At 32.8% G+C, this 13,770-nt stretch overlaps 1 protein-coding gene across 2 annotated transcripts in view; it reads left to right on the top strand.

Moving 5' to 3' along the window:
• LOC136041082 (vitellogenin receptor Yl-like) overlaps positions 1-13,770 on the top strand; it is a gene marked incomplete at its 3' end in the record, with an annotated part of 238,165 nt that overhangs the window by 72,939 nt on the left and 151,456 nt on the right. For both annotated transcript variants that reach the window (XM_065725635.1, XM_065725636.1), the window contains 1 exon segment: positions 11,412-11,540. In XM_065725635.1, coding sequence (XP_065581707.1) covers positions 11,412-11,540 — 129 coding nt within the window.

Genomic DNA, 13,770 nt, shown 5'->3' on the forward strand with positions numbered 1-13,770 from the left:
AAACAAAACTTTTATATTCTTATATTTTTATTATGTATATGATGGGGTTTGTCCCCTCGTTAATACCTCTCTCTTTACAGTAAATCTTAAGTTTTGTCCCAATTCTTTAAGAATGACCCTTGAATCAGAAAGGCCGTAGAATAAATAGTTGAAATTACTAAAAATGCTTTAGCACAAAGAGCGAGGTATTTACCTCCTCCTAAATACCTCGCTCTTTATGCTAAAGTATTTTTAGAACCCCTCATATGGGTAATAATCTCTGTTCGTTTTAAGTTGTAATGTTACTCCTTACTTTCAATTGAAAAAAATTTGTCATGTTTATTTTTTCATTGTTTTTTGTATAGTAATGCTAGAAAATCCTGCGCCCTTTTCATCGTATTTCTCTTCCCCCATGACATATTTCTCCAAGTAAAGATCTCCCACATAGCCCCCTCTCCTCAACCCCACCCCCAAACCAAAAAATCCCCCTGAAAACGTCTGTACATTTCCCAATAACCATTACTGTATGTAAACAATGATCAAAGTTTGTAACTTGCAGCCCCTCCCCCAGGGACTGTGGGGGAGTAAGTCATCCCGAAAGACATAGTTTTATGGTTTTCGACTATGTGGAACAAAATGGCTATCTCAAAATTTTGATCCGTCGGCTTTGGAAAAAATGAGCGTGGGAGGGGGCCTAGGTGCCCTCCAATTTTTTTGGTCACTTAAAATGGGCACTAGAACTTTTCATTTCCGTTAGAATGAGCCCTCTTGCGATATTCTAGGACCATTTGGTCGATACGATGACCCCTCGGGATAGAAAAAACTAGCAAATAAACACGCACCCGTGATCTGTCTTCTGGCAAAAAATACGAAATTCCACATTTTTGTAGATAGGATCTTGAAATTTTTTATAGGGTTCTCTGACACGCTGAATGCGATGGTGTGATTTTCGTTAAGATTCTATGACTTTTAAGGGTTTTTCCACCTATTTTCCAAAATCAGGCAAATTTTCTCAGGCTCGTAACTTTTGATAACAAAGACTAAATTTGACGAAACTTATATTTTTAAAATCAGCATAAAAATCCAATTCTTTTGATGTATCTTTTAGCATCAAAATTCCTTTTTTTAGAGTTTTGTTTACTATTGAGCCGGTCCGCTCCTTACTTCAGTTCGTTACCACGACCTGTTTGATTGCAAATATATAAGATTCTTTAAGTTTGGTGTTACCTATCAAAGGCTATAAGCCTGATAAAAATTGTCTAATTTTCGGACAATGGGGAAGCCCCAGAAAAATATCAAGCGATCTAAATGACCATCACCCATCTGGTTCAGCATATCAGAATACCCTATTGTAAGGCTCTGAGCTCTTATCTATAATTAAATAAAAAACAGGTTTTTTGAACTGCAAGTAAGAAGCGACACTAAAATTTAAAACGAATAGAAATTATCCCGTATATGAAAGGGGTTGTCCCCTCCTCAACGCCCCGCTCTTTACGCTAAAGTTTGACTCTTTTTCTCAGCTCTACTTTTTAAAACAATAAAAAAACTTTAGTGTAAAGAGCAAGGCGTTGAGGAGGGGATAATCCCTTTCATATACGGAATAATCTTTGTTCGTTTTTAGTGTCGCTCCTTACTTGCAATTAAAAAACTTTGTTTTTTATTTAATTTCTGAACGTTTTTTAATTAATGAATGTTTTGATTTTGGCTCACTGCACATGAATAATTAAAACGAAATTTGATTTTTTTTTTTTTTTTTTTGGCTAAATGGTTTTCTGATAGTTTTGATCGGACGATTTTAATAAAAAAAAAAAAGGGGGTGGCAGAGGAGGCCCAATCGCTGTCCAATTTTTGGTTACTTAAAAGTGCAACTATATTTTTTTTACGAACTCTTTGGTTAGTAATAAACATATGTACCTTACGAATTAACTTACATATTATACTCCAATATTTGTGTAATTTTATTATATATATGAGGGAGTTCGCCCCCTCGTCAATACCTCACTGTTTAGACTCAAGCTTGAATTTTTTCCCAAATCTTTAAGACCCCTGAATCACAAAGGCCATAGAATAAATAGTTGAAATTACTAAAACTACTTTAGCGGAAAGAAAAGGTATTGTGGAGGAGACGAACCCCCTTATATACGTAATATCTTAGGCTCGTTTTAAGTTTGAATGCTGCTCATTACTTCCAGTTGGAAAAAAATTATTTATTTTCTCATTGTTTTTTTAATAATGCTAGAAAATCCTGCGCTCCCTTCATGGATATTCTATTCCCTCATGATAAATTCCTCCATGGACAGATCCTCCCACGTAAAGTCCTGTAGTCCTTGTAGATAGGAGCTTGAAAATTCTATGGTTGTGTTTTCTGATACGCTGAATCTGATGGTGTAATTTTCGTTAAGATTCTATGACTTTTAGGGGTGTTTCCTCCTATTTTTCTAAAATAAGGCATTTGATGAAATTTATATATTTAAAATTAGCATGAAAATGCGATTCATTTGATGTAACTACTGGTATCAAAATTCTGATTTTAAAAGTTTTGGTTACTATTAAGCCGGGTCGCTCCTTACTACAGTTCGTTACCGCGAACTGTCTGAAAACGTGGAATTCTGTATTTTTTGCCAGAAGAAAGATCAGGATGTGTGCAAATATTTTGGACCAAAGGTCCTAGAAGATTGAAAGAGGGCTCATTGGAATGCAAATCAAAAGTCCTACTGCCCTTTTTAAGTGAAAAAAAAAAGATTGGAGAGCAAATAGCCTCCCTCCAATGCTGCCTTTTCCCCAGGGACATCCAATATAAATATTGAGATAGCCATTGATGGAGCATAGTTGAATGGTGCAATAACTATGCCTTTGAGATAACATGACCCCCATAGTCCCTGGGGAAAGAACTGTAAGTTATACGCAATTTGCCTATTGTTCGCATATACCATTTGTTGTTGAGAAACAGACATTTTTAAGGAGGGGATGGGGGCTTTCTGGGGGGGTATCCACAGGAAGAATCAACTGTGGCAGCGAAAATTCCTCGGAGAAATTTTCTTTGGAAAGTTTTTACAAGGGGGGAGGGATTTCCTGGCATGATTTGAAAAACGGTCAAAGATAGAATAAAAAGGTTTTTTCAAACTAAGGAGCAGCATTAATACTTAAAAAGAACCAAAGGAATTATTCCTTGCATGATGAGAGCTGCCCCTTCCTCACCCCTCACTCTTTGCGGCAAAACTTAAGTTTTTATCATAATTCTTTGAGAAAGAGTGCTCAAACAGAAGGATCGTAAAATTTTAATGATAAGCATTATCAAAGAGCTTAGAACTTTAGAATATATAGCGATGGTTGAGGAAAGGGCAGTCCCCCTCATTTACAGAATAGTTTCTGATGTTTCAAGTTTTCATGTTTCTCCTTACTTTAAGTTGATTGTTTTTTTAATGTTCAAGATAAGAGTGACCGATCATTTGGATTTGTTTAAAGGTTAGTTTAAAAAATAATTCCAAAAACGATGTTTTCAAACAAAGGTAAAGAGTCATATTGGCTTAACCAAAGAGGAGCTGAAATAAATATAGCTAAAATAAAGCTGAAATAAATACTGATTCAAACTTAAAACGAACAGAAATCACGATCAATGAACATTTGAAATCCAAAATTTAATGGGAATTAAAATGAAAAAAGTGTAACAATGAGAACTAACCAATGTAACTAACAGTAAGGACTAAAAAAAAAAAAAAATGTAAGATTAGACTTAAAATGACCAAAAGAAATTTGTTAAGCCCAGTTGAGCTGCTCCTGATTTTTACCTGTTTTCCGATTATTGCTGGAAGGTATACAGACATTTTTGGGAGAAGGGTGGTGTGAATTTTTTGCTCTGGCATATTCCATGGGGAGAATTATCCGTGGGGAGGGGAGTTTCCAGTGGGTGAACTTTCCAGGGGAAATACACTGAGGGAATTTGCCAGAATCTCTAAACAAAATTCTTTTTATTTGTCTCACTTTCTCTTCGCCGACTCAGTTTTACATATGGACATGTTAAGGAGAGTTTTTCAGTGGGAAATTCTAAGCGGGTTGGAATTGCCTAGAGTATTTTTCCGTTGGGGGGTTGGATTTTTCACGGCAGAAATTCTACAGAAAAAATTTTCTGTCGGAACAACATCCGAATCGGAGGCGGAGGGGGGAGCGGCTTTTCGCGGGACAACTTCTCCACGGAGGAGGGTATTTCCGCCTCGATTTTAAAAACAACCAACAATTAAAGTCTTTTTCAAATGAAAGTGCACTAAAAAAATTTTTCACCGGAATTTTCCGAAGGAAATTTTCAGGGGGGATTCAAGGCTAGAACGATTTTTCTGGAGGCAGTTTCCTTGACGAGGAGAGGGTATTTTACATGGGAAGAACTTTCCATAGATTGTTTTTCCATGAATAATCAGAAATTAAACAAAAAAAAAGTTTCTTTAACTGAAAGTAAGGAGCAACATCAAAACTTGAAGAGAAAAGAAACTATTACATATTTGAGAGGGGTCGCCCCCTTTTCAAGACTTCGCTCTTTGCACTAAATTTGGACTTTTTGTCCAAATTCTTTAAGAAGTCATATTCAAGACTACCAGAAAAGTTCCATTTAGTAAACAAAATAGTTGGCTTCATTTTCCAAAGAGTAAGACATGAAAGGTCAAATTGTAAAACAAACGGAAAATTTCGTTAGCTAATACTTGCTTAAAGGGGGAAAACTTACTAGTTTATTTGAACTAGTTTTAACTAGAAACTTTAAATCAGATTGCAATAGCTTTACAAATGTTTCATCCATAATAGATTTTTTTGATTTTGTCACTAGACCTTCATATAAGGCACGAAAGCCAACCATCTTATGATAAGGCAAGACTTGGAACAGTTGGTGGTAACGAACTGTAAGTAGGAGAGAAAATCTATAAAAGGGAGTTTGGATACAAAAAATACATCAAAAGAATAAAATTTTCATGCTGATTCTAAACTATTAAAATTAATTAAATTTAAAGTTACGAGCCTGAGAAAACTTGACCGACTTCAAAAAAGGGGGGAAACACCCCCAAAAATTCAGTTGATAGTCATGAAAACTACAGTGATAAAAAAAACACAATTAGATTGAGTATATTGAAAACAGAGAAAATAATTAGGTTCCAAGCTCCTATCTGCAAAAAAATTTTGAATTTTACTTTTTTTCCAAAAGAGAGATCACGGTTGCGTATTGATGTGTTTGTTTGTTTTCGTTTTTTTCTCAGAGGCAATCATATCAGATCAATGGTCTTAGAAGGTTTGGAGAGAGCTCAAAAAGACAGAAATTAAGAGTTCTGGTACCCTTGATAGTGGCCATAAATATTGTACCACGGAAAAGTGGTGTTTTCTTTTATTTTTTGGCACCAAACCAGGATTTTGCCACAATGAGGACCGATTTTCTATTTATTGAAATTTCTGATACAGCCAATCAGTTCAAAATTATCAAAAAACTACTTAATTATCTTCCCATTTGCAGAAGAAATGAAAAGGTATGATAGTGTATTTGTTACCGAAAAGTCCTGTAGTCTTTGTCCTGTAGAACGAAAAGATCAATGGTTAATATAGATATATATCAATGGTTGATATAAATATCTTAATGCTTGATTTAACTGATTCATTTAAATCGTTTTTCATAAAATTACTTTCAATTATTTTTGCGCAACAGCTATTATGAAGGAAGGAAGATGGGTCATTGTGTAGGTAAGGAAGACTTGATGAGAGGAAGAGTGCATTTCATTGCCTGAATTATTTAATTCTCCATGAACCTTCAGGTATATATATATATATATCTATATATATAAAAATAAGTTGTCTGTCTGTGGATGTGTGGATCAGGTGACGTCACCTGAAAAAACTGGATCAGGTGACGTCAAAACTGAAAAAACTAAAAAAAGGCAAAAACTACAAAAAAAACTAAAAACTAATAAAAAAAATAAAAAAGCTAAAAAAACTAAAAAAACTAAAAAAAGGCAAAAACTACAAAAAAAACTAAAAACTAATAAAAAAGCTAAAAAACTAAAAAAACTAAAAAAAGGCAAAAACTACAAAAAAAAACTAAAAACTAATAAAAAAAATAAAAAAGCTAAAAAACTAAAAACTAAAAAAAAATAAAAAAAAAGGAAAAAACTGAAAAATAAGCTAAAATAAAGGTAAAAACCAATAAAAAACTAAAAAAAAAACTGAAAAAACTAAAAAAAGGCAAAAACTACAAAAAAAAACTAAAAACTAATAAAAAAAGTAAAAAAGCTAAAAAACTAAAAAAACTAAAAAAACTAAAAAAAGGTAAAAAACTAAAAAAAATAAAAAATAAAAAAAAAATAAAAAAAAGGAAAAAACTGAAAAATAAGCTAAAATAAAGGTAAAAACCAATAAAAAACTAAAAAGAAAAAAAGGAAAAAACTAAAAAAAATTTTCATCTAAAAAACTAAAAAAAACTAAAAAAGGTAAAAACTAAAAGAACTAAAAAAGAAAAAAATAAATGACGACACTCAAAGAGAAAGCGACCAGGACAAAAGGAATGTTCGATTAGCAATCAACAAAGCACCGGGACACAGGGAGTATAAATGACGACCAGGACATAAGTAAAAAAAAAAAAATTAACAAAACTAAAAAGAAGGTAAAAACTACAAAAAAACTAAAAAGAAAAAAAAAACTAAAAACTAATAAAAAAACTAAAAAATCTAAAAATCTAAATAAACTAAAAAAGAAAAAAAAAGGAAAAAAATAAAGGAGAAAAACAAAACTAAAAAACGAATGTATATACAGACCGGTACACCGGGATACAAATGACGACCGGGACACAGGGAATATAAATGACGACCGGGACACAGGGACACAACTACAACGGGGACACCGGGGGAAACAGGGGGATATAAATGACGACCGGGACAAAAAAACTAAAAAGAAAAAAAAACTAAAAACTAATAAAAAAACTAAAAAATCTAAAAATCTAAATAAGCTAAAAAAGAAAAAAAAAGGAAAAAAATAAAGGAGAAAAACAAAACTAAAAAACGAATGTATATACAGACCGGGACACCGGGATACAAATGACGACCGGGACACAGGGAATATAAATGACGACCGGGACACAGGGACACAACTACAACGGGGACACCGGGGGAAACAGGGGGATATAAATGACGACCGGGACACCGGGACAGGGAATGGTCGATTAGCAATCACCATCAACAAAGCTCAAGGGCAATCATTAGAATCATGAGGTATAGATATTCACAGGTGGGACATAGGGACACAACTACAATGGCGCGTAGCTATTATGGCGCGTAACGACTTACGCGCGCGGGGGGGCTTGGGGGGGGCGCGAAGCGCCCCCACCAACTAGGTGTTGGGGTGGCGCGAAGCGCCACCCCAACAGCTAGTATATATATATATATATATATATATATATATATATATATATATATATATATATATATATATATATATATATATATATATATATATATATATATATATATATATATATATAGAAAAGAGTATATCGAGGGAAGGCGGTAAGACTTAATCTCATCTCCCTTCATATAGACTAAGTCTGCATAAGGCTGTTGCTTGGTAGAAATTGATATCCAGCCCTTATTGATTCCCAGAAATATTTTTGGTCTACGACTTTGTTATTGGTGCTTTGGAGGGGAGCTAACAGAGCCATTCCCGTTGCAAAAATATTTTTCTATGCGGCATGAAAGATTAAATTCACATGCCAACCGGCACACATGTGAAAAATGGAAGGCGGGGTATCATGAACCTTGACAGAAAATTTCTTGAGGGGGGATTGTCAGGTGCTACAAAGACCATTCTTCTCAGCGTTTTTGTATGTATCTAATCCTTCTTGATTCCCAGTAATATTTTGGTCTATGCCCTTATTATTTGGACTGGAGGTGGGGGTGGGTAGAATAACCCTTACTATTGCGACAATCTTTTTCCATGTGGCATAAATTATCACATTCACATGTTTACATGACGACAGGGTATCATGAGCATCGCCAAAATTATATCTTTGGGGGGGGTGGCAAGGGCCACTATAGCCTTTGTTTTCAGCAAGTTTGTACAGTAATATGTCTCGTTTTCTATTTATATATAATTTGCAATATCTACCTGTTTCCTGGGGGCCGTCGACCCTGCACCGACATCCATTGGGAACACCTCCTATATAACAGGTTTGTTCTACCTTACGAATCTGTTTTTAAAACCAAGGAAGTTATTATCCTATAGATAAATGTTAATATTCAAACCTTCACCCTCCAAGCTAATATTCGAGGAGCGCATTTCTTATTCAGGGATGAATATCATTCTCGAGGCACTAGATTTGCAAATTGCGCTTGGGGAGTATAAATGTCTTAGGAATTTAGAATAATTTACCAAAACACAATACTTTTTCTGTGAAAAATTCAGCTTATCTTCTGCATATATAAGCTCTATAAGTGCTGCAAGAAAACAATATATCTATTTGGCCCTAACGATGGAATCATTGGTGGGATCAATAAGTTCAGTTTACCAGACTTAAAAATATTCGATTTTGCTCTTGTGACTTCCAACGCCTTAAGAAACCTTTTCTCGCAACTGGTTGAAAAACCTCAAGGAGCTCTCGAAAATACATTCTCAGATGTACAGATTTACGGAAAAATATATATATATATATATATATATATATATATATATATATATATATATATATACTAGCTGTTGGGGTGGCGCTTCGCGCCACCCCAACACCTAGTTGGTGGGGGCGCTTCGCGCCCCCCCCCCAAGCCCCCCCGCGCGCATAAGTCGTTACGCGCCATATTAGTTACGCGCCATTGTAGTTGTGTCCCTATGTCCCACCTGTGAATATAGATATATATATATATATATATATATGTTTTTAACTACGTAAAACTTGCGAATATACAACATTCTTTGCTGTCCCATTGTCTGTGCATATAAATAGATTGTTTACCGACTCTTGAAAATGCAACATATAATGGTCCATGGGAAAACAATCCGTATTCAGATCTATACCTCATGATTCTAATGATTGCCCTTGAGCTTTGTTGATGGTGATTGCTAATCTACCATTCCCTGTGTCGCCATCGTCATTTATATATCCCCTTGTGCCCCCCGGCATCCCCTTTGTAGTTTTGTCCCTGTGTCCCGGTCGTCATTTGTGTCCCGGTGTCCCAGTCTGTGATTTCTCTTTGAGTGTCCCGGGCGTCATTTATATTCCATGTGTTCCGGTGTCTCGGTCATCATTTATATCCCCCTGTGCCCCCCGGCGTCCCCGTTGTAGTTGTGTCCCTGTGTCCCGGTCGTCATTTATATTCCCTGTGTCCCGGTCGTCATTTGTATCCCGGTGTCCCGGTCTGTATATACATTCGTTTTTTAGTTTTGTTTTTCTCCTTTATTTTTTTCCTTTTTTATTTTTTTTCTTTTTTAGTTTATTTAGATTTTTAGATTTTTTAGTTTTTTTATTAGTTTTAATTTTTTTTCTTTTTAGTTTTTTTGTAGTTTTTACCTTTTTTTTAGTTTTTTTAGTTTTTTTTACTTATATCCTGGTCGTCATTTATACTCCCTGTGTCCCGGTCGTCATTTGTGTCCCGGTGCTTTGTTGATTGCTAATCGAACATTCCTTTTGTCCCGGTCGCTTTCTCTTTGAGTGTCGTCATTCATATTCCCTATGTGCCGGTGTCCCGGTCGTCATTTGTGTCCCGATGTCCCGGTCTGTAATTTCGTCAGTTGAAAACTTATGATGAAATAAATTTTTAATTTTTTCCCTTTTTTTGTTTTTAGTTTTTTTTATTGGTTTTTACCTATTTTTAGGTTTTTTAGTTTTTTTCTTTTTTCTTTTTAGTTTTTTTTTGAAGTTTTTATCTTTTTAGTTTTTTTATTTTTATTTGTATTTTTTTAGTTTTCTTTTTCTCCTTTATTTTTCAGTTTTTTCCTTTTTTTAGTTTTTTTTCATTTTTAGTTCTTTTAGTTTTTACCTTTTTTAGTTTTTTTTAGTTTTTTTAGTTTTTTAGTTTTTTTTATTTTTTTTTATTAGTTTTTAGTTTATTTTATGGTTTTTTCCTTTTTTTAGTTTTTTTTTTAGTTTTTTATCTTTTTTTAGTTTCTTTTTTAGTTTTTAAGCTTTTTTAGATTTTTTTATTTTGTTTTCTTTTTTTTGTAGTTTTTACCTTCTTTAGATTTTTGCTTCTTTTATTTTTTTAGCTTTTTTAGTTTTTTTTTCGTTTTTTCTTTTTAGTTTTTTTGTAGTTTTTATCTTTTTTATTTTTTTGTATTTTTATTCATATTTTTTTAGTTTTCTTTTTCTCTTTTATTTTTCAGTCTTTTCCTTTTTTTCTTTTTTTTCTTTTTTAGTTTTTAGTTTTTCTTTAGTTTTTTACCTTTTTTTAGTTTTTTTAGTTTTTTTAGTTTTTTAGTTTTTTTAGTTTTTTTATTAGTTTTTAGTTTTTTTTGTAGTTTTTGCCTTTTTTTAGTTTTTTCAGTTTTTTTTAGTTTTTAGTTTTTTACCTTTTTTTAGTTTTTTTTATTTTTTTAGCTTTTTTAGTTTTTTTTTCTTTTTAGTTTTTTTGTAGTTTTTACCTTTTTTAGTTTTTTTTCTTATTCTGTATTAGTGTGAAATAATTCAGACGTCATATGCGGACAAACATGACGTCACCTGATCCATCCACAGATCCACACACAGACAACTTATTTTTATATATATAGATATATATTTATATATATATATATATATATACATATATATATATATATATATATATATATATATATATATATATATATATATATATATATATATATATATATATATATGTATATTTTACATATATATATATATATATATATATATATATATATATATATATATATATATATATATATATATATATATATATATATATATATATATATATATATGTATATTTTACATATATATATATATATATATATATACATATATATATATATATATATATATATATATATATATATATATATATATATATATATATATCACAACTAGGGTGCAGGGGCTATTTTGTTATTTTCGTTTTATAAAGTAAAAAAAATTTTAATAAAAGTACCAAAAGAAATTTATTTTTAGGAAATTGAGGGAGGTGAATTAAGTGTGGGTAATGGTTGAGACACCATAATTAGCTCTCCGTTTCATTGGCATTTACCCAGTAAGTCAAGCTGGGGGCTGAGAGTGAGCCATCCTTTGCTTTCACATACTCTTCCTGTTTACCTTCGCCAGGTTTCTCCAGTTTGGACTAAAAATCTGGGGGAGGAGGTAATTTTGTCTGCTCATCTTGCTTTGATGCCCATGTAAATGCTCTCTGTTATTATTTATGAACTAAAAGGCACAAACGTACTGAAACGTAATTACCTAATTATCAAAATTACAAGTTACGATTTTTCAGATATCGATGAATGTCACTTGGACTCATCTGTTTGTAGTCAAAAATGCAGGAATTCCATTGGTTCCTATTCCTGCTTCTGCTACTATGGCTTCTTACTTCACCAAGACAAGCACTCCTGTTTTACAGAAGGTAAGTCATTTGAAGGCATTTTCCCTTTCTGACACACATGTAAGAAACTATATGATTGGCTAATACTTTTACTAGTAACTTTCACTTTTTCAAAATATTTGCAAAAAAAAGCATAGTTTCCCAGCTTATTATAGGGAAGCAATCTCTCTTTTTTCCATTGTTTTGACTATCTTAATTTATAACCTTTAATTTAGCTGAACATGTCATAACCCAACTCATTAAGAATGAATCAATACTATTTCAAATATATCTATATGAAAAATACTGTAATTAATTTTTCCAATCAAACTTAGAATTTTTACTTTGAATTATTAATCGTTTGAATTTTGAGTCTAGCATTTTCATACTGCCTAGCTAATTGCCAAAAGCGTTTGCTAACCAAAGGGAAGATCCGCAGAGGAATGTGAAAATGTCAAATATTAACGCCAGGTCTGATGTAATGCATAATTTATAATGGTATGTACAATATAGTGTATAATATTTATAATAAAATATTATATATAATCATAATTAATTCATATGCTGATGCCAGTAATGATACCAATACCAATCAAGAAAATGAGCTCCTGGAGATTGACCCCTCCCACATAACACGAGGACACCCAAAACGAATCCGAAAACTTCATGCAAGGACTGGAGAAAGATGCAGTTTCTTCTCGAACCGGATTGTGAACCTCTGGGACAACCTCAAGGAGAACACTGTTTCTGCTGAATCAACAGATGTATTCAAACGCCATCTGGATGCTGAGTGGAGTGACAAACCGTGGATATTTGACTGGGATGCACCAGAATCTAATCAACCACGTATGCAACTGTCCTCACAAGGAGTGATTCAACAGGATCAATAGTCCTTATTTCACTCCAAGCTGTGATTTAAGGTAATTTAAGGATAATAAGTTTAATAATGATGCAGGAGATAAAACGTTGGCTTATGCTCACTGTGCTATTTTCAGTATGGTCTTTTTCTGCTCTGCTAAGGTTTAAAAAACCAACAAAAAAGGAAAATTAAATTCGTTTTCCTGCCAAATTAAGTTTTTGAAAATTGGTAAATAGAGTTAGGTATCGTTGAAAAAAGAACATTTTTATCCGTTGGCCAAAAAATTTTAATCATTAGAAAAGGGACAAATTTCCTTTTATGCAAGTTTAGGTCCTTCCCTCGTCCATTACAAGCTTTTTCATTTTGTGTGGGCAAACTGTTCACAATTGATTGGGCGGTCTTGTCATAGCTTGTACAGGTTTGATAAGATCAGATATCTGAATAACGACAGAAAACTGAAAGTCGGCTCCTACTATCCCCGAAATCTTATAAAAGCCATATAGCTTCTCTCGTTTTGTGCCAGTGGTGGAGAATTAATGAGACTCACATAATTAGAAAATATTTGATTTATTTATTTATTGAACATAAAATTTTTAAGTAGTCCCTATCTATTGAACAGAGTAGAAGGAGAGGACAGTCCCTAAATGTAAATCTAGTATGCCTGCTGGGAAAACATTAAAAATCAGCTACAAAAGAGTCTTTTTGAGTAAAAGAGGCCCTAGACGGTCCATCATGTTGATCAGAAGTTTCCGTGAATCGATTGACGTGTGCTTTGATCATCCTTCAATCGAACCTTCAATCAACCTTTCAATCTCGAACATAGCTAATCTAACACATTGCTTTTTATCAAGATTACATAAAAAAACTAGTTTTTTAAACTGAAAGTAAGGAGCGACATTAAAACTTAAAACGAACAGAAATTACTCCGTATATGAAATGGGTTGTCCCCTCCACAATCCCTCGCTCTTTATGGTAAAGCTTTTAATTGTTTTAAAAAACATAATTGTGGCAAAGAGACAAACTTTAGCGTAAAGAGCGCGGGATTGCGGAGGGGACAACCCATTTCATATACGGAATAATTTCTGTTCGTTTTAAGTTTTAATGTCACTCCTTACTTTCAGTTTAAAAAACTAGTTTTTTTATGTAATTTCTGAACGTTTTTGAATTAATGCATGTTTGATTTTGGCTCTCCACACATACATTATTAAAATGAAATTTGCATATTAATTCCTTTTTTTTAGCTAAATGGCTTTCTCTTAGTTTTGATCAGACGATTTTGAGGAATAAAGGGTGGGGAAGAAGGCCTAGTTGCCCTGCAATTTTTCGGTTACATGAAAAGGCAACTATAAAGTTTAATTTTTAACGAATGTTTTTATTATTGAATAAAGAAAAAGTTGAAAGTTGAAAGTTGAA

This window comes from Artemia franciscana, chromosome 21 (assembly GCF_032884065.1).
Source record: "Artemia franciscana chromosome 21, ASM3288406v1, whole genome shotgun sequence".
Taxonomy (NCBI): Eukaryota; Metazoa; Arthropoda; class Branchiopoda; order Anostraca; family Artemiidae; genus Artemia; species Artemia franciscana.